The sequence below is a fragment of the Triturus cristatus genome, chromosome 9 (assembly GCF_964204655.1).
Source record: "Triturus cristatus chromosome 9, aTriCri1.1, whole genome shotgun sequence".
Lineage (NCBI taxonomy): Eukaryota > Metazoa > Chordata > Amphibia > Caudata > Salamandridae > Triturus > Triturus cristatus.
The window spans coordinates 382606224-382628061 of record NC_140592.1 but is presented as its reverse complement, the minus strand read 5'-3'; the positions used below and the strand labels follow the sequence as shown (position 1 = coordinate 382628061).

At 47.6% G+C, this 21838-nt stretch overlaps 1 protein-coding gene across 5 annotated transcripts in view; it reads right to left on the bottom strand.

Moving 5' to 3' along the window:
* RYR1 (ryanodine receptor 1) overlaps window positions 1-21838 on the bottom strand; it is a 1245571-nt gene that overhangs the window by 782554 nt on the left and 441179 nt on the right. For all 5 annotated transcript variants that reach the window (XM_085625233.1, XM_085625235.1, XM_085625236.1 and 2 more), the window contains exons 37-38: window positions 5709-5820; window positions 4843-4986 (exon numbers count right to left, since the gene is read on the bottom strand). In XM_085625233.1, coding sequence (XP_085481359.1) covers window positions 4843-4986; window positions 5709-5820 — 256 coding nt within the window. The remainder of the gene's footprint in view (window positions 1-4842; window positions 4987-5708; window positions 5821-21838) is intronic.

Sequence of the window (21838 nt, the reverse complement as noted above, 5' to 3'; positions counted from 1 at the left end):
TCGTTGTCGGGGCTCCTGGGACGCCTCACTGGCCGCCGACATCTCCGGGTGAGGCCCAGGCCCGCTTCACGATCCGGCAGGCCCTCGCTGTCTCATCGCTGCCCTCAGTGCTCCCGTACGACCTCAATGCGGCCCAGCACCGGTCCCCGTCACCGAAGTCCGAAGCCGGCCGCCACTGTCGCTGGCACCGTTTCATCGACCAAGCCCTGGCTCCGGGACCACTCCGTCATCGATTGGTGTACCTTGCGTGCCTGTGGTGGCCCGCAGGCCGGTGCTCTGTAGATCTCCAGCGGGAGCTCGGGAGTAGTACGTCTACTCACTCCACCATCTTGGCTCCGCCCCCGAAATACATTTTAAACCCCAAGTAAAAATGATTGTCCAGCACATATTTCAAATACAAAGTGAAAATAATTGTCAAGCATACATTTCAACACACAAAGTAAAAATGTTTGTCAAGCACGAAAGGTAAGTGTCTAGCAAATAACATAAAGGCTATTGCTGATGAAGTTCTTCCAACAGTAGCCAATTTACTTGTTTTTTTAATGAAGCAGCCGAGGGGTTGGCTCTGATCTCCATTGGAAGGGCATTCCAAATTCTTGGAGCCAGCCCTGAAAGGCGTGATTGTAAGTTCTTTTTTTTAATTTAGGTGGTTTCAGTAGTAGGGTATTGGAGCTTCTTAAGTTTTGCCTGGATCCGGAGAGTTCAAGTTTTTTTGCCAGGTAAACGGGGCTATTGAAATGTATAGCTTTATGTGTCAAGACAGGCTATCTTGAAGCGGATCCTTGCTTCAATGGGATGCCAGTTAAGCTGGATTAAGTCAGGTGTTAATATGATCATGCTTTCTGGCACCTGTAATTAGTCTGGCAGAGGGGTATAGAGTAGCTCTTAGCGGAGCTAACCTAGATTTAGGAAGCCTAGCTAGGGTCACCAATCCGTTTTCCACTCGTGAGATAACAAAGGATTGGACTGCTGACTGGATGTCCTCGGGAGGTAGGAAAGGTTTGATTTTCCTAAGAATGTTGAGCTGATCCAGTTTTACGTGGGGGCCTCGTGGTTGCGGGGGGTAATCAGGAGAAATTCAGTTTTGAGGGAATTAAGTAACAGATGGTTATGTGTTAGCCATTGTTGAGTTTTTTTGAAGTGCTCCATTAAGAGTTTGAATGTCATCTGGAGAGGAGATCTTCAAATACAGTTGAGTGACATCCGCATACATGTGGTATTGAATGTTAGAGTCATTCAGAATGGCAGTTAGAGGTTCCATGCATAGGTTGAAGAGCGTGGGCGAAAGTGCAGAACCTTGAGGCACCCCAATAGAGACTGAGGTGCTGGCAGCCAGAGATTGGTTAACTTTGATTCTTTGTGATCGGTTATGGAGGAAAGAGGAGAACCAATTTAGGACAGGGACAGATAGCCCCATCCTATATTGAAGAAGGTTAATCAAGTTATCATGTTTGATAGTGTCAAAAGCAGCGGACAAGTCCAGCAGAATTAGAAGACAGGGTGTATCGTGGTAAAGAGCTCTCAAGGCGTCATCAACAATGTGAGTTAGAGCTGTTTCTGTGCTATGACCTGATCTAAAGCCTGATTGATGTTGGTCTTGGAGCTGAAATTTCTCGATGTGGTCGCAGAGCTGTGTGTGAACACATTTCTCGAGCAGTTTCACCAAACACATGATGTTGGTGATCGGCCGTAAGTTATTGGGATCTGTTAGGTCTGCATTGGGCTTCTTGGGTATGGGTGTGACTTGCCTCATTTTAAGACAGTCGTGAATCCTCCCCTGTAAGAGAGATTGTTGGATGATCTTGGACCAGAGAGGCAGAACGGCCACGTTGAGGTCTTTGAGCAACTTGTCAGGGGGTGGGTCCTTGAAATGGGTGGATGGTTTCAGAGAAGCCAAGGAATGCGACAGCTCCTCCAAATCCGGAAGCCGGAAGGTATTCCAGCAGGCATTGTTTTTGGGTGTGGGATAAAGTGGAGCACACACTGTTGTGGGTACAGGCAAACCCGAGGAGCTCATAGATAACAGGTTAGCAGCAGCACGTTGCAGTTCCCGCTTAATTCTTCTAGACTTTTCAGAAAAGTGCGATGAGAAGTCCTCCTGACTGGGTCCAGCAGTTTTGATTGCTGAAATAGGATTTGCCTGTTGTTTGATGATATCAAACAGTTTCCTGGGACGGGTTTTAGCGCTGTCAAGCTGATCTCTGAAATGATCTGATTTAGCAATGCAAATGCGTTTGTTATAAGAGCTTCTTATCTTCCTTAACTGTTTGAGACTAGAGGTGGAGGGGGCATTTCACCAACGTCCCCCCCCCCCCCTGATTTAATAGCCCGTCGCATCTGACAATGTCATAGCCAGGCGGAATTAAGTAGTGTCTGTGTTGTTATTGGGAATGTTAAATTCAGTCGAGTTGCGGTCGGTAGCCGGGTGGATCAACAAGAGTGAGGTGGAGGTGGAGGGAGTGCCTTCCCCCCCCCGAGTGTGAGGTAGTAGGCAGTTCCTTTGTAATGGGAAGACTAGCATATTTTGGCCTGGTAAGTTTGGGGTCTAAGTTCCGTTCCGCATGTTTGAAGGGGAGATAAGAAGGGAGGACGCGGAAGATGTTGCTGTAGAGGGGAGATTGGGAAGACCTAAATTGGCCGTATTAGGGTTATTATGTGGATTTTTAATCATATAAAAAATACTGTCAAACCGATTCAAGTACAAGTCAGAGGCTTGAATGAGGATGTTGCCATTATTGTAGAGGGAGATGGTCAGTTCCGCATTGAGGAGACGAGACGGAGTTATGTTAATATGGAAACCATGAGGGGTTTTACATAGGGCTTTGGAATGAAGCTTATCCGTAAATATTCTTTTCCACTGGGCTCTTCAGGTAGTGTAGAAGATAAGGTCTGTCACCACTATGCCCTTGGATGCACATAGGTAAGTATCAGAGATGAGGGTTTTAGGGTAGCGTTTAAGTAGATTGTGTTTAAAAGTTTTAGCTGCCTTCTTCAAGAGGTTGGGAGGGTAGATAATCTTGCAAGCATTAGTGCCTAACTGTGTCAGGCAATTGGAGGAACGAGTAGATGGAAGCGCCATGGTAGCTAGTTGAATCGATAGACCCCAGCAGAGGTCTAGCCTTGTAGCAGCCAGATAGAATGCAATCAGGCCGCGTCCAAGTGTGCCAGGGGGGACAGACCAACCTTTCTAACTCAGTCAGGAAAGAAAGTGGGAATAGGTCTTGAATCGAATGGTCCTTGACCGACACTGAAGAAGAGAGTGGTGACCCATCATGAATCCCTTGACTAGAGCCCTGTGATAAGACCTAAGGTATATTGGGTATGCTCCTCCCAAGTAGTGTTTGTGGCTCCAGACAACCAGGAGGTAGGTTAAAGATCATCAGCTCAGATCAACGTGCTCATAGTAGGGGATGTAGACAGCCCATAACCTCATCCAGGCATCAAGTCCGGTTGATACGCTCCGCGGTGGTCAGAAACAAATCAAAGACAAGATGAGGGTAAGTCACAGATAGCGGAGGAGAGATGACTCAGTATAGGTGCACAAAATAAATACAGGGGATACAGTTGTCAGCCAGATCCATTAGGAGTTTTTTAAAGCATCCCTGAAACCAATAGCGGGGGAGAGATAACTCAAGTGTAGGTGAACAAAATAAATAGAAGGGGTAAAATAGTCAGCAAAATCAATGTAGGCGTTTTTAAAGCATCCCTGAAACAGATAAGGGATCAAGTGTGATACCCAGGGTGCACATACAATGAAGTGGGAGGCTGATCCCTTTCCAAGATGGCTGCTAACAATGATAACCTTTGTGGCAGTCTTAGTCCTATTTTTGTGTCCAGTAAAATTCCATCATGTCAGGTCCTATGTGGATGTCAGAAGCCCCCCAAGCGGCCATCTTAGTCCATTCCTAGAGAAGTTCAGGGAACGTGTGGAATGCCGGATGGTCCCATAAAATGGAGGCCAACAAGCCAATTGAGGGACCCCATAGCAATCACCTCATATAACCCAAAAGCGAGTGAACTCCTGTTCAAAATGTTGGCTACCTTTGACCTAACAAGAGTAGGTGGAATCAGGGCCTTTTAAAGATTTGCAGTTCTCACTCAGGTGGCAGCCTTAATTGCTCTTCTACTTTCTACCTCATTCATGGGGTGTATTTGTTCAGCAGTAGGCAGTATCTTTGCCTTTAAAAAAGTGCATGGCTACTGTTCATATCACCAGTTCCAATTCTTGCTCTGTTGACATCCTTTACTCGTTCAACACAATTTCATTCAGGTGCAAGTTTCCATATGGACTAAGGGGCCTTCTCTGGTTACCCCCTCATTTTAGGTGTACACACACTGTGCATCCTATTGTCCCTATAGCCAGGCTGGAGCTGTGTATCTACTTGTTTTAGTCCTTATTACAAGTACAATGTGCCTGTTTATTTCCTACATTTCCTTACCAATCACACACAAGGTACTGTGTCTCATAACACAATAACACACCTCCACGGCCATGACATACAACAAAAAACACTCGCAACATAGTTTCAAAACAAAAGCAACAAACATCTAACCATATTCCCTACAGGGTGTAACTTACTATCCATGTAAGTAAGAGCTACAGTCCCCCACATAGTGATAGTAAGTGCTCTACAATACAAATACACAGAATGAGTGCAATCTTCAGATGTACAACAAATGTGCAACATATACAGAGCAATGTTTTTCCTACCCCCTACACCGTGAAATCATGCAGGAACCCTCAAATGAGCATTATATATAGTAACACCATGGCAATGCCTGCTCCATCCCAGCTAGTTCAGATTTCAGGACTTGGTCCCTCCCAGCCCACCTCATACTTACTGGGTTTGGGCTCTTCCTCTTGTTCTGGTTCCTCTTCAGTTTTTTTGCCCCTGAGGTTCTTCACCTTCTCCACAAGATTCATGAGTCGTCCACGAAGTGAGGTGTCCTCCTCTTCCTCTTCCTCCTCACCCTCCTTCTCAATGCCTGAAATACAAGCAAGAATCTCAATACCAAAGAGAAACCTAAGTGATTCAAGTAGGAAGGTTTGAGAAAACAACAATTTCAAATATTCCTATTCCAATAAGATAGGATGGCGGCATCTAAGGCTTGAGGAGGATGAATAATATCAGGAATGGGCTCCCAAGGGCTGTTCGAGGCCATGGTTGGGATGGAGTAATATAGTTATGTGTGACCACAGTACCCAAATGATTGGAGATATTGCAGCCATGAAAGAGATGCATTAGCAGAGGAGTGTGTGAGTGCCATAACTAAAATAGCCGACTGAAGGTCAGGATTGTCTCAAAACTGGAGTAAGAGGGCTGTTTGCTAGTCAGCTGTTAACTGTAGTTATTGGTCCCACAATTAAATGGCAGGGGCTGCTGCAGAACTCAGTAAGAGGTACATGAATGTGTGTGCAGCTCACAATACTGCAGTAGCAAGACATAGTGCAGGTCAAAACTTTGGCACACAAAAACAAATATTGTGAGGCTCCCATGTGTTGTGGTGAATTTGCTAGACCTTCATGTGATTCCCAGGATGGGAAATGTAGGAGGTGCTATAGTGCATTAGAGGAGCTGTGTTATCCTCTGGTACTGAAATAAAACGAGGTACTGCATGTAAATATTGAAGCCCAGCAATAGCTGCACAGGCAGCAAACCTGAACCCTTGTTCATGTCTACTAGTGAGATGAATGACAGATTGCTTACCACAGTGTGCCAGCAAGTCGTTGTGAAATGTGATCATCTCCTCACGGATATCATAAGGCACAGGGCACTCCTCTTCATCAGGGTTGTTCTTGAAGCTCACAAGGATGCTTATCTGAAAGGAGAGTGTGAGAGTGAGGAAGAGAGTGAGCAACAGCTCGATTATGATGTTATTTCCACACAAAGTCCTCAAGTTTGAAATAGAGAAAGAATTCACAAGGATCTGTCCTAGCTATATGACCAAGTTTTCTTTATTACATAAGTTCATATCATGCCTTTGTCATCAACATTACAACTATAAAATGGTGTTGGATGTAAAAAGAAAAAAGGTTGAAATATTTGCATTATCTGCACAGTAATATATGTCCCTTTAGCATGTGATTAACCAAGAATTAGTATGGTAGTAAAACATAGCCATGCAAATATTCAAGGGTTAATGCTTGCTTCTTAGTGTAAAGACAATAAGAACAGTAGCATGGCTTTCTTTATATTTGTGGCCTTTTTAATTATGTTGCATCACTTAGGCTCCAACCTTGCTGCTTTGCCGGGCTTGAGAAGCTCTGGATTGCTGTTAGGTCCACAAGAGTCTGAAGGTATCAGCTCTATGATCCTTCAGTATTTGAGAAATCACCAAATATTCACTAATAAGCTTAGGTGATATCATGCTCTATGTTAATTGGTCAAAATGGCAATTCGTTAGGCATCATATTTAAAGAGTTCAATTATCATGAAGATACCAAAATACATTATAATGGCGATTGCGGTGGTGGGTGTGGCTGAGCCTGCCAAGATGGCGGACGTGCTCGCGTGAAGCTGTGCTGGTCAGCCTTACCATCCTCCACCATCCGTACTGATGGGGCCACCAAACAGAGCCATCGTAACACAGAATATAGGTGGAACAGCAAACTGTCCATGCCGAGCTCTGAGGAGAATGCTACAGTGGGCTTCTAGGCTTTCCTAGCGAGAGAGGCCCTAACCATCATGGCGGTGCTCAGCGGCTGGTGAAAAACTCAGCGAAGAGGAGGCGTTTGATGACACCCCAGCCTACCAGCCTTGCGCCCCTCGCACCACAGTGAGTACCCACTGGCACTGAGGAAAGATATTCAGACCAATGATACAGTCCAAACTGCGGTGGCGAGACCGACATGTAAAGGCAAACTGCCACAGCACATCCCACTCCACCCGACTGGAGGAAGGAACAGCAATGCGCCCGGAAGACAAGGGAGGGCCGGAGTCATCTGGCTCTCTAGAACACCTAGAGTTGAATGAGGTTTGCAGGCGACAACATTCGGAGTGACGGAGCACCGGATTAGGAGAGGACTGCGTGAAGTTGCTACTGTGAGCAAGAACTCACAACACCAGGCGAGGCACCCAGCGGCCGGTGGATCGACTGAGCAGAGGAGCGCAAAGTCTCATCTGGCACAACAGGACCCCAACCCAGAGGAGAAGAGGAGAAGAGGACTGGGCGGCCGGGCCTGAGCTGCATGGGGAGGGACAGAAATCAGGGCAGGGTCGTCGCCACTCACCCTATGACACTCCGCGTGGCAGGGATGCAGAGACACAGGCTGAAAGAGGTGTACGGTCACGAAGGCCTCCACTGACGGACCAGTGGCAACGGGGAGAGACAATCTGTAGAGTTGCGACGGCGCGTCAATTCACTCGCAGCGACCGCCCCCATCTCTTACGCGGCGACACCGCTCCCTCAACAGGGAGATAGAGGCTTGCAGTAGAACAGAGCAACAACATGGACCTTCCCCTCCCCCACCGAGAACCAGATGCGCAGTCCAGCATACCTGACCAGGGTCCCTCATTAGCCTCCTTGTGGCACAGGCGAGGCCCGCAACTCATCAGGCCCAAGTGAAGAGCACAGGGGGAGCACCTCGTGGGCAGGCCAACTACTCGGCACCATAGTCGAGGTGCAGCATGATTGGCTGAACTCCACAGGGCAGCAGCAAAGGGGTAAGACCCAAGCAACCGGGGGGCCCGGACTCAGAGTCCCTCCAACTTTGTCCCCCACCCCCACGAGTGCCCACATCAGTGCTGCCACCAAGCAGTAAGTAAGTAAGTAAACGTTTATTGTATTTGATTAATTAAAACCATTACAAAAGTGCACATTATTAAAAAAGATCTTGTATGTTAAAAAAGTAAAAACACATTTCTAAAAGCTGAGGAATTTCCAGTATAAGAGAGGCCTTTTAGTCGCGTTATGCTTTGAACAGTCCAGAGTCTATACACAGTTTAACGTTCTAAAGGCAAGGCCTTATATTGTTTTTGCGCTTGTACAGGGTACCGCCGGTCCTTGCTATGATGCTGCTAATGACAGGAACTTTACTAACTTCCCATTTAGTTGCGGGTGCTTAGGATCAAAGCAAGCAAGTACCGTCTGTCTCCGGGTTCGTATCCCTTGTACGCTGAAGTGGGGTTTTAGTAGGCCTACTCTTTCCCCTTTTAACTTAGTACAAGAGCATATGAGATGGTCTATGTCCTCAGTTCCGACCCCACATAGCCTGCATGAGTTCCCATAATTCTCTCTCAGCCAGGGTGGAAGATGCGGTATAGCTGGGAGGATACCTAACCTATATTATAAAAAGGTTTCTTTGGTATTCCTTGAATACCCTAGTTTAAAATATGCCTGCGGCACGAGGAATTTGTAACTACTCAATGTCATCCATGCGTGGCTCCTACGTGCAAAGGCTGCTTTGTCTTCTATGAGAGAGGGCTTCTTGATGGCTTTATTTACTACGTGCTTAAAGTGCAAGTGGGTAGTTGAAGTTTCTCACAGGTCAGCTAATCCAGTAATGGCCAGAGATTCCTCCAAGTATTTTTTGGCCAGTGAGGTTGGTGTGCTGCACAATTCTTGCCAGAGCTGATGGTTCAATGTGTTCCTGGGGGGAGGTTTAGCATGACTCTAGATCACTTCGCCAGAGTAGTGTACAGCAGCATTGCGTCCCTTCCCCTCAGGGCTCCGCTGCCATAAGTGATCGAGGGAGGAATTTCTGCTTGTGCTACCTGAAGCAAGGGCGAAAAATTTGGTCCTGTCAATTTTGTTTTGAGTAGCCTTAGCATTGACGCTATCGCCATCCCTTTCCTCTAGATAGCCTCGAGTTGTTTGACGAAGTGGCCACCCGTGTCAACTATTACCCCTAGATATTTATACTCGGAGGAGTTCCCAATTGAAGTTTTTCGCAAAAACCAGGAATGAGACCGTTGTTTCCCATTAATTGTTAGGGTTTTAGTTTTATTAACATTAACTTCTAGATGGTTTTCAGCTGTGTATTCGTGCAACTTGTTGAGTAGCCGTTGGAGACCAACTTGAGTATGGCTTGCTAAAACAACGTCATCTGCGTATGACATACTGGAAATGGCTTTGCCACCTAAACGAGGAGCATGCGCATTGCAGGGACTGAGGGCTGATTGCATATCTGCTGTATAAAGGTTAAAAAGAGTTGGTGCAAGCACAAAGCCCTGTTTGAGGGCTTTAGTTGTTGGTATGCACCTCGAGAGATGGGAGCCACTGCCGAGCTTGACCTGTATCCAAGTATTGGAGTGTAGTTGTATTAGGAGGGTCAGTAGGGATGGGGATGTCCCCCAGAGTGCCAATTTCCACCACAGTATTGCTCGGTTGATGTTGTCGAACGCCGTCTTAAAATCCACAAAGCAAAAATGGAGAGTTTGTTTGGATAGTTTTGTCTTGTCGATGAGTAGTGACATTGCTAGTAGGTTAGTTGTTGTACCAGTGTCTCTGCAGAACCCCGTTTGATAATGAGGGATTCTCTTTTGCCCAATCCTGTAGCTCTACAAGTAGGTTGCCTGCGAAATATTTAGCCTCTACATCTAATAATGCAATTTGGCGATAGTTTTTTGGTAGTGTTTTGTCGCTAGCCTTGTAAATTGGTGAAATAATAGAGCCCTTCCATGATGCGGGTAGAGACCCGGACTGCCTGACAGAACAGAAGAGAGGGGCTAGTGTTTCTGCCCAGCATTCCGGGTCTTGATTGAAAAGGGCTGGTAGAATCCCGTTTGACCCTGGGGCTCCCCCTTTCCTCCCTTTAGAAATTTGTTTCCTTACTATGACGGCATCGATGTGGTTGGGCTCTTCCTCTGTAATCATCACAGTTTGGGTAAGAGGAGCTGCTTGGCTGTCCGGAAATTCTTGTGTGCCAGGTATCTGTTGTTTAAAATGAGATTCTAAAAAGGATATCAATGCGTTTTCTGTAATGTGCGATGTTAAGCCTCCGTGTACCGGGTGTAAGATTTTATTTGTAGTTGACCAAAAGCGTGCACTATTGATTCCTTTTGAGTCATGGTAAAGTTTTGCCCAGAATTCGTTTATATTGGACCTGTTAATGTCACACTTGAGTTTTTTAAGTTTGACCTTTCTTTTACGAAGTTGGTAGTTTAGGTACTCGTACCCAGGGCTAAGCCTCAACGATCTCAAAAGTTTGTTTCTAGATTTTTTAACACATTTCAAATTGGTCCTCTGTGCACGCGTAATCTTCCCTGTAGCTGTTGGATCATTGGGAGCGGAGTATCTGACTGCGGTTGGATAAGGGTTTGCAAACAAAGCCGTAAAGGTTTCCCATATGCTGGAAGGGTTTCTGATGGGATAATTAAGCTTGGTTAACTGTAGTTTCACTGCCAGGAGCACCTCCCTGGTGTATGCTATGGATGACTTGATTCTTTTTAGGTTTATGGTGTGGGAGGCATGCCTACCGACTGGGTTAAGTATTGATTTATGTGGGTGAGCTTGAATTAAGACTTAATGGTGCCGATGGTCACCGTCCCCTTTGTCTCCTAGGCAGAAGCCTGTTACATGTTGAAAGAAGGAAAGAGAATCTAAAGTATAGTCTATTGTAGAATTTGAAATTTCTGTGTGAAATGAAGCGGCCGGGGGAGAGTCGTCGGCAAATCTTCCATTTAGTACCCTTAGGCCAATATGCTCCAGGTCTTCTAACAGCTCTAAACTGCTATTAGGGGATCTTCCGTGGCTGCTTTTGGTTTGAGTTGGTATGTTCCAGTAGAAGGACTGGACCTGTAAGGCTTCATTTGACGTTGTGCCTCAGATTTGTTGATCTAGATCGCCCGACAAGAGGAGGTTCGGTGTGTTGTGCGAACTCATTATTTGAAGCAGGTGTTCAATTAAAATGTTTGACTCCTGTTTTTTCTGTTTCAGGTTTAGGTATGTGTTGAACAGTAGCACCTCCTCATTGTTGCCACTAAGGTTTAGGTGAATCTTAATGATATTTACAGATGATAAAGAGGAAGGAGATTCCTGCGTGCTGTTGATTTTTGTTATGTTGATATAGGTGGCTAAACCCCCAGGAAGATGACCATATTTTGATTTCCTTACGGCTGGGGTATGGAAGCAAGTGTCCCCCTCTAGATGCAAGGGGTCTGATAACCAGGTTTCCTGCAAGAGGACAATATCAAAGGTTTTGAGATAATCTAGAAATGCGACGTCTGCTGCCTTACTGTTCAGCCCATTAATGTTCCATGAGCATAGCCTCAGGGTAGTTTTATCGTGGTTTCCCCGGTTGTTGTGTGGGATAATTTGTCATTGTGCCGGTCTGGCTGTGTTGATGGTTCTAATGATCTGAGTGTGTTCAGAATTAAAGGGATGATGGTAATTGGTGCCTGTTTGTGTACCTTGCACCTGTTCCCTATTGGGTGACCGTCCTCGTGCTCCCCTAAGTACAGAGGCAATTTTAACTCTGTTTCTGATTGTTCCTTCACGTGTCCTGGCAAGCAGTGGGAACGGATATCCAATGTTGTAATGCGTGGAAATTCGTATGCCCCAAGCTTTGAAGGTTTCCTATTCTTCCAGGACCTTATTTGCAATTTGAGTGGAACCCCAGGTAGCCTTGGTGAATTCCCTGCCTTGAGCTATGTCCGGCTTTATAAATTCTAGTGATAAAAGATTGGCTGTGTGAATGCCTTTTAATGTAGATATAGCTCCTAATAGTTGGAGAATATTCCCTCTGTTCAGGGTGTCGAAAGGCCCTTTCAAGTCATACTCTGGAGTAAAGAGTGTAATGGTAGAACTTGTTGTTAGCTGGGCGTGCTCTTCGTGAGTTTTCCCCCGGGTCATTTTCTCCAAAGGTGCAGATGGGCTGCTGGGTTAGCCTGCTGGATTTCTAGTAATTTGGGGTTTCTCGACACCTAGGATCGGAGAAGGCTTCTGAGCTGCGATCTGTATTTTTATTTTGGTTTTGTATTACAGAAAGGCCCTGGTGCCCAGTTGCTATTATCGTTGACCCCCTGCGATGCTCCCTGCACCCGCGTGTGTGCGTTACTACTGTTAACATATTTTTGTTTCACTACTCCTGTCGCTGGGGTTGGAACGTAGGTAATACTGTGGGCTGCAAGCTCATTAGACGTGGTAGTAGTATTATGATTGTGGCCCTGAGGTTGAGTTGGTGGTGGATCTGAAGTTTGTGCCAGCGCCTGATTTGGTCCGTGTGTGTTAGGGTACCCCCTTTACTCTGTTGATAATGAGAGTCAGCAGCTTTTGGCGTCTTCCTGATTCTGTCCAACTTTGGTTGTTCTGATACATGGAATACCAGTTCGACTGCTTGATGATACCAAAGCTGCCCCGAATGGAGCCGTTGTTGCTTGTACCACATTCTTGTTTGCCGTGGGATAATTATCCTTTGGCTGACTAGTTCTTTCATGGGCTATTGGAGCTTGTGCTGAAGTGTCGTGAGTGGGCATCTTCCGCTGTTGTTTTTTAGTAACAAAGAGGGGATATACTTTTGTTTGACTCAGGAGTGTTATTTTATTGCGACCTTTTCTGTGAAGTTGGCGACGTTGCTTCGTGTTCTGAGTTGTTGTTTGTTCCTTTAGTAGCAAATGTATCCCAGAGATCGGACTACCCCCTTGACAGCTCAGATGCTTTGGAACAGCAGCGTTTTTGACAACAGAATCCTTTTTGGGTGGTCCGTTGGCTACTGCTTTCTCTTGGTTCGCTGAAGCTTTTTCTTGAGTTGGGCCCTTTGGCAGGCCCTCTATGAGTGTGGATGCACTTGAGGGAAGCAACGACAGTTTGTCAATAATAGGACCACAGCTGCAATTCAGTTTGGCCTCCTGCTCGGCTCTACTGATTAGCAGATTTAGTTGCCACATTTTTTCGTCTATCCCCCCTACAAAGAGAGCCAGGGTGTCAAGGAATGTCAATTGCAAATCCATTTTGTCAGACTGATTATGTAGCACGTCAACGGTCCGTTGCATAGTATTTAGTAGAATGTCCCATGTATTCGGTGCTTGCCTATCGGTTTGATTTGTTGAGTCCCGAGTGGGGCTTGGGGGACTATGGTGTATAGTTGGTGCGTTTTTTACTGCTCTATGATCCCTGCCTTGATCAATGTTGATACTGGCCATAGACGGTGGAGATTTTTCGGGAGTGTTCAAGGCATAGGAAGTGACTAAGTCAGCCCACTCCTGCGATCCTAGGTAAGAAAGGGCTTCCTGCCCGCCTCCCCTGGATTCCAGGGAAGTATCAGAGGTCATTTTTAAGGTCTCTACTGTGCCCCCCGTTTCACCTACTGGTGGCAGGAGGCCCCTTGCAACCTTGACGGCCGTTGACTGTAAAGGTGAGTCTTGTGGAGATATATGAAGGTGTTTCGGAGTTGCCGTGCAGGAGATTGATTCGGTTGGAGTTTGCTTATGTGATCATGCACTGGGCTTGTACCATTGCTGTCGGTTTCCGCTGACACTTGCATTGGTTGAACTACTTTTTGCCTGTTTGGGTCGTTTGTTAAGGTTTCCTGCGGCCTAAGAGGTGAGGGGGGAAAAATGCAGACAGCCAAGGTTGGAATTTTGACACGCTGCTCCACTTTCATTACCACTTCCTCCACCCTTATTAGTGAGTCAGTGTCGTTGTTAAAGTCAGAAGTTTTTTCTTGTGTTTGTAGGGAGACCACTAGTTGGTCTGCTGGAGTTTCCACGCTGGCTTGTACCGTAACAGGTACAATAGTTGGTTGAAGGGGGAGAAGAGGATCTTGTAGACCTTGAATTTTGCCACTGGAAGAGAATATAGATGATGCTGCGTCTTTTAGAAAGTGACATTTTGAAGAAATTTTTGGGTGAAAGAGATGTGATGGGGCCCCCCTCCCAGATGGTCTCCCGTCATTGGGGAATCCAGATGGCTGCTGTGTTGGGCCGGAGGGACCCACTACGTCCTTGGAGAGCGCTGTCAGGTCTATGATGCTTGGCCTCAAGTTCCCATTGCATTTGATTCTGCGCGCTGGTACTGTGGGCTGGACCCGTTTCCTTCCTGACCTCATGATGGGGAATGTTTCCAACCACCCTCTGAGGCTGGTGGAGGTATGGGTACTGGTGCTGAAACTGATGTACTAAGGTGAACGGGTGGCCCCACTCTGGTTCCAGATCCTTCTTCCCGCCCTGTTGCCAGGGAATTCGGGAAATTTTGCACCGCCTGTGCCTGGCCTTGCTGCCTTTCTACCTTCTGTTGCTTTTGATCTCCTTTGCAGTGCAAGCGGTTTATCAGTGGAGGGAACAAGCCCGAAGGAGGGAAACAGGCCCTCTTCAAGTCGTCCTCTTCGAACCGCCCTGGCCCTTGCCCTGCACTGCTCTTGCTCTGGCTGAACGGCAAGATCCGGTGCTCCAATGCTCCGATGCAGGGGCGCACAGGTCTGACACTTCCAATCTCATGGGCCGAGCTGAGCAGGACTGGGCTAGGCTTGTATGGGAGGAGCGCAAGGGGGTAGCGGGCTGAGAGCAGGCCACACTGGTGAGTTGCAAACCGCACCCAACCTAGTTGGGCCGCTTCCGCGCTCACCGGGCTCACACTCTGTGGCCGCTGCTAATAGCAGCCGCGCTCTCTGCACTCACGCTCGCACTCGCCCCCACTTACCCCCTGCACGGTTTTCAGGTGTCTTCAGGTGATCCTGGTGCACCTGGCGTTACCTTCCGTTGGTGCTGGAGCTAGTGTGGTGCAGGTGTTGGAGCAGCTGAAGCAGCCTTCCACTGCTGACCTCCGGCGGAGTAGGAGCTGCTATGAAGCTGCTAAGAAGCTATGAGGCTGCTGTGAGGCTGCTGGTGCCATTGTCAGTATTCACCGCAGTTCCTTTATTGTTCCTTAAGGTTATGCCCTTGTGGTTGTGCCTGACCAAATGGCTGCCTTGATTGAGCTGCTGCTGACCCCCCCTCCCACCGCTATCATTTTGGCTGTCAGCAGGTCACAGCAGGTAGCGGCAAGCAACACACCACAGCCTTCCTGCAGCCTTCCTGCCTTCCGCCTCTCCGCTCCACCCAAACCAGGTTCAATCCAGGCTCTCCGCTGTCTCTCCCGAGTTCAAGTGCGCTTGGCTGCCTGTCCCACTGGATACGGCCTGGCTGGGCTGGGTAGCGTTTAGTCGGGCCCCCGGAAACAAAGCTGCTGTTGGCAATGGGCAATGAGCCGGGAGCCGGGGGCAGGGAGCCAGGTGCCGTGAGCAGCGAGCAGTTCGGCATCTTCGGCGTCTTTCTGACACACCCCCTTCTGCCAGCTGTCAGTGCGAAAACGTGGAACGGACCTCCAAACATTCACCACCAGTGGCAGAACATCTCACCCACCAAGCAGTGAGGTGCGCAGGTATGCCCTCCCCTCGAACCCTAAGTCGGCGCCACACCTGAGGGGCAGGGCTAGATCAGACACTATACAAAACCACAGACATCAACTACGCACACCTTCACTGCGGCACACCGAAGGCAAACACCAGCAATACCCGCTTTGTGATACACTAGAAGGAAGCCATACCCCAGGGTAGACACCAGGCAGTAGACCTGACCCCTTCAGACACGGGAAAAAGTGAACAAGCTATTCCATCCAGCACAATCTCCAGGTACAACTAGATTGCTTCCTTTGCTTGCCTGTACTTATTCCCATGATTCCGCATGCAGTTTAATTGGGATGGGTCCTCTCCGTCCACGATGCACAGCTTATTATTATTAAATGGCGGCCCGCCCCTGGTCCCCACTTTGCCTGGAAGACCAAGTATTCCGTCATGAGCAAGACAAAAACATCCAGAGACACTTTGCTGAAAACGCCAATACAGCACCCCCAAGGATGCTAGAATGAGATGCCTTTAAAGTCTTCATAAGAGAGGCATGTATTCTGTAGATATCAGGGATCAAAACTATACTAGAGCGACGAATACTAGAGACGGAATGCAACCCTGAATCATGGAGCATATCGCCAATGGCGCCTTAACGACCCAGATTGCGGAAGCCAAAACTGCATAGGTAGAAGTATAGCAGACCTGAGACAATATAACTTCAGGGCTTGTGCAGCTAGGGTACATCGTGAGGGAGATAGAGCGGGAGCTGTGTTGACCTGGCTTATTCGGCAAGACACTGACACATGCCCCATAACCGAAATAATCACTCCAGTGGGGCGACAGTTTGCTCCCAAGCAGATATTAACCGGGACTTTTTCGACTATTACACTGAAGTATACAGGGACCCGGAACAGGCTGGCACAGTAATAGCAGACCAATTCCTTGCCCAAATCCCTCTGCCCCGAATCGCCCTGCCTGACAGGACCTCACTTGATGCAGTGATCACATTGACAGATGCGACACAGGCGATCCAAGCCCTGGCCCGAAACAAAGCCCCAGGTCTGGATGGCCTGCCATTAGAATACTATTGTACCTTCTCACTCTCCTAGCACCCCGGCTAGCGGACATATATGGGGCAGCTCTAGAAGGCGGGGAACTCCTGGGATCAATTCCCAAATCACTGTTAGTGTCATTTTTAAAACCGGATCAAGATCTGAAACAGCTGGCCTCCTACAGACCGATTGCACTGTTATCGGCGGACTTTAAGATTTTCCGTGAGATACTGGCAGACCGCTACACCCAATTCCTTCTAACACTGGCATATCAGGAGTTTGTCCCAGGCAGGTGTACTTCCCAGAACATCTGCCAATTATTCCACGTCCAGGATCGAGCACAGGGCTGCTTTCCCCAGGCCACTTGCCTGATCCTGGACATGGAGGTCTTCGATACCTTGTCCTGGCCATATCTCTTTGCAGTACTCCAACACATGGGGTGACCCAACACTTCAAACGTACACAAGACTACTATACACAAATCCCACATCTAGAGTTCGACTGGGCCGCCACATCCCACCACCCCTCCCGGTGTCTAGGGGTACACGTCAAGGCTATCCGCTATCCCCCTTACTCTTCGCCCTGGCGAAGGAACCCCTGGTGGTTCATCTACGGGAAGAGGGTGAGGAATAGGGTATTTCAATAGTGGGTGTCACCTACAGTGTATCCTTGTACACAGACAACCTGCTACTCTACGTGCGCGATATCACAATGAATCTAAAACCCATCTTGACCGCACTAGCAGACTTCGCTACAGTAGCCTGTCTGAGAGACAACTGTGCAAAATCCTCTATATACCCACTTAGCCCCAACCTTCCCCCACGAGAGGTATGCATTGGGGGCGTCAGTCTTCCATGGAATGCTCAGGCTCCCCGCTACCTAGGTGTACGACTTTATCACACGTCACAAGATCGGTATGATGGCAATCACCCTAGGGTAATGGCGGGCGTCGGAGCCTCAGTTCGATTTTGGAAGACCCTCCTGTTAGCCCCCCTAAGAAAAATCACCCTAGCAAAGATAGTCCTGGTTCCACGCCTTCGCTATCATTTCGCAAACCTGCCGGTCATTCCCCCCACCCATTCTTTCAAGAACTAGACACATTGTTCTGCAACCTCATCTGGGGTAGCGGTCGCCCACAGGTTGCCCTGACTAAATTACAATTACCAATAGACCAAGGTGGACTGGGAGCCCCAACATTCGAAGCATTCTTTCTGGTGGCTCAGCTCCTGTGGCTATTGTGCTGGAAGGCAAGGCGCTATCTGGGAAAAGCCAGCACAGACATGGGACCCTAATCTATATCAGCGGTCCCGCATTTGCTCCTACAGGGAACTTGGCCTATCTCGACTTACCCACACAGGCCATGGTGGTACGGTCCTATGTGACACGGATCCATTGCCTATCTCGAGAAACCCCATTGTACACATCCCTGCTACCACTGGCTGGCCTACCCCAGGGTAGAAACTATTACACCACACGGGCCTTACAGACTTGGACAGACCAGCTTCTCACATTTCATCAACTAGTGGAGGAGACCGGACTCCCACGAGGACAGTTCCTTCTCCACCGGGAACTGGTTTTGTATTGCCGCCGGATGTGGAACATGTCCGAGAGTGAAGCAGCGACACACCCAGTTCTCCAATACTACAAATGGGCCCCAGGCTGTACTTAATCACTTGGATATACACGGTCATACTGGAACTAACAGCCATATCACTAACTTAAACACGGCACAAGTGGGAGGAAGAGTTCGGGAGGCTACTGCACAACAAGGAATGGGAGCATGCCCTAGAGTTCCGAAAGTAAGTGCCCTGAAATTCCCGGTTTAAAAAAATACAATTCTTCATCCTGCATCGCGTGTACACCAGATTGACTTTAGCGCCACTATCCAGTTTCATAGTTCTCCTGCCCCCGCTACCAAGCCCCTAGCGCAACATTCCTACACATGTTCTGGAACTGCCCCACGCTGTGGCTCTACCAGGACGCCATCCACAACGCAGTGCAGAAGGTCACAGGGCTCACTGATATTATTTCATGGGAAGCCTGCGCACTAGGTGCATTCAGATGTCGAAAACACTGTAAAGCCCAGACATGATTTGCATCCCGACCCTATCAGCCAAATACTGTGAAACTGTGCCCAAGAGAACATCTTTAGGGCCTACAAATAGAGGATGCAGAAGCCCACATCACCCTGCTTGTTGGATACCACATCACATAACCCACTGAAAAACAAAGGTCCACTGAAGTGCCCCCTTGTGCCATGTAGCATGTGGAACCACCATGATGCAAATGCAAGAAGACTCAAAAGGCAAGGTCTGTCAGAGCAGATGAAGGGCTCTCCTAAAATCTAAGGATCCTAGCCATTCTGAACTTGCTGAGAAGTTAAGAGGACCTGCACAAGGGAAGGCATCTTCAATTTCTCCTTGCGAGGGAAGGACTTCAGGATATATAACTCCAGTATGGAGAAAGTGCTACATGTTTCCTGGTAACAAGAAAATGGAGGAAACCCCTCTGCCAGATCTCGTTCTCCATAAAGAACAATTCTATAGACCCCTTGTTCAACAGCATGAGAACCTCTTGCTGCAGAATGCAAACATGGTCGTAGAGGTGGCAAAGAGGTGGCAGGGGAGCAAGGGGAACATAAAGAGGTCAATTCTAAAAGGGAAGGGTTACTTTCAGCACCCTATAGGCCGTTCATTCAATCTTGTAGGCAAATTAAAGCAGTTTGCCTAGAGGAGCCGGGTAAAAAGAGAAGGAAGAGGATTGTTTCTGCTGCCCTCAAAAACCTTTGGAGCTGACATACTCCAAACTCATTGAGTGACTTCATGAGGGCAGTTGCAGATGGCATCTCTGAAAAGAAAGACCCTAGAAATAGCTAGTGAAAATGGTGCACAGGGGAAGCCAGTCCCAAGGACTGGGACATGGCCGGTCCTTGTTTCAAGTGCTCCAGGGCTGCATCAGCCTTATCACCAAAAAAGCGAGCTCCATCAATAGCATGTCCTTACGACATGCCTGAACATTACCTGAGAACCCTGTGGAGCACATCCAGACATGACGATGGATAGCAACTGGGGAACCCAAGAACCATGCCACTGAATTCACAGTTTCCAGCAGAGCACAGTGTTTTTTTACCCGCATCCTGACAATCATCTGCACTTCAGCAAAAGGGTACAAAGGTGGTTGGAAGATATGGAATTACCAATTGCGCCACCTCTCACAGAGCATGGGAGTATTAGGCCAGAAGACACATTGAATTAGTTGATCAAAGGGCAGGGCTCTCTAAAGATATGAACTCCTTTCCCATAGCTTCAACCTGCTTCCACTTCCTATTTGAAGGATGTGTTTAGAGGAGAAAGAAGCCTGCACTACAAACCTTTCCATGGAAGAGTAAGCTGTCAAGAATGTTATGGCATCTGGCACCAGAGGATGGCAATAGGCCCCTCTGCAATTCACCACAGGAGCAGAAGCTAGTTTATTCCATGAGCTCAATATTAGGATCCATCAATGCTTCGGTGCAAGGAAGCAAGGCTCCAGCATTAAGTAAGTACGCAGCAGAATTTCTGTGAGAAGGCTGGCTTTGTTCTCCGCTTGTGAGGCAAAAATTCAGATATTCACAGCCTTGAGCAAAACAGTTGTAAACGATCACATTTTCTCAATTGGAAGGTCACTCCAGATCCACTACAGGAGATGTATCTAGGTCACTAGCCTTCTGCAGGACCAAATAGTCAGCTCTGTCAATGCCAATAGGGGGAACAAGACTGCCTGTCTCACTGCTCTCATCATCATGTTAGACTAAATTTGGCATTGGGATGTAGTTAGAATTGGAGCCAAAGAACTCCTCACAACAACTAAAGTACTCCTCATAAGGCACGGGTCTGTAGGAGGATTCCTCAACAACCAATTGCTGAGACTTATCTTCAGAAAATTCACTGCTTTCTCTAATGGAATCAAAGGCAGAGGTGAGTCAACCACTAAGCCAGTTGAAGAAGAGCTGCCAGTGCCAGAAAGGTGTCAGAAGAAGGCGCAGCAGAGCTGACCAAAACTAGCAGGTTAATTCATAGTCGAAGGCCCTGAAGGCTCTTTTGGGCTAGAAGGCTCACCAGAAAGAGCTGGAATGGAGTGAAAAATGGCTAGCAAAGCCTAGGTGAAAGTCATGATCTGAGCAGGGTTAGGGCCAGGTGCCAGAAACTCCAGCAAAGTAGCAGGGGGCTCCAGGTCCGTAGCAGAAGCTGAAGCCTGAGCCAGCTCTGGTTGCATCTCCACCAAGAGGTGTGGCATAGCGGCCAGAGTGGCTGACTCTGAAGTGCAGGGCTGACGGTTCAGTCCCTGGCACCGGCTGAAGCTCAGTTCAGCATCCTGTGACTCTGGGCAATAGCTCACTTAACCTTCTCGACGGCACCCAGCACCTTGAAACCCTTAAGGGAGCTACATTCATGCTTTACAAATTGGAATTCCTTACTTACTTACTAATACAAGCTTCAAGGACTTTAGTGAGGTCAGAGTAGAGCAGGAGCAACATCAAGAAGTGGAAGAATTCTCCTTGTGGCCCTAAGAGGGTGCCTACTTCAAAGCTTACTTTCAAATGAAAGCCACAGCAAGATCTAGAGCGGTTCCTGTAGCCATGACAGGTACGATGATGTAATGAAATACCTCTCTTTGCATGATCACCCCCAAAGTTTTGGACTGATACTGCTGTTTTTTTTCGACTCTGAGAGTGCACTGAGGTCTACAAACCAGACCTCAATGACGGTTTTCTGACCCAACAAAGTATATGTTTGATTTGCCTACACCCAATTTACATAACTTTACTTATTAATAAGTCCCTAGTATATTGTACCAATAGTACCTAAGGCCTGTAGATTAAAGTATCTCAACAGGCTGCAGCACCTATTGTGCCACCCTGGATGTGACAACGTGAAAATATGTCTCTCAGCCTACCAGTGAAGACTGGCAGAGTAGTTATAAACTGCTGACTTGACTATGTCATTTAAGTTGATAGCAAAGTCCAAACCTCCTTCATTCATAAAAATAAGTCACCCCTGCAACAAGCCTATTGAGTCCTAAGTCAGGATGCAATATATTGAAAAGTAGGACATGAATTTTTATATGTCCTAACAGTAAAAACCTCAAATTGCAGTCTTTACTATGCAAATGTTTACAACCCCTCTGGCAAGTACATGGTTACAAGCTGACAACTCAGCTGTGCTAATTTCTGAACAGGACTACTAAAGTTGTTACTTCAAGATATCAAAATGATTGTTGCATTAAACTCGACTTGATGCCCAAGTCAAATTTAATGTAGCTTTTCAGAAATGTAAGTTTTAGAAAGTTGTCACTATGTTGCCCATGTCTTCCTGTGGCCGCTGGCAGAAGCTGGTCACAAGACAACCTTCTGCCCTCCTGGGGAGAGGTGTGAATGACTCCCAGAATTATTAACAATAGAGGCCCACCTCTGCAAGAGGTGCCACCTCTCCCTGGCAGGAAGCCACAAAGGGTGTGAGACCAAAAGGTGAGCTTCAAAGTGGAA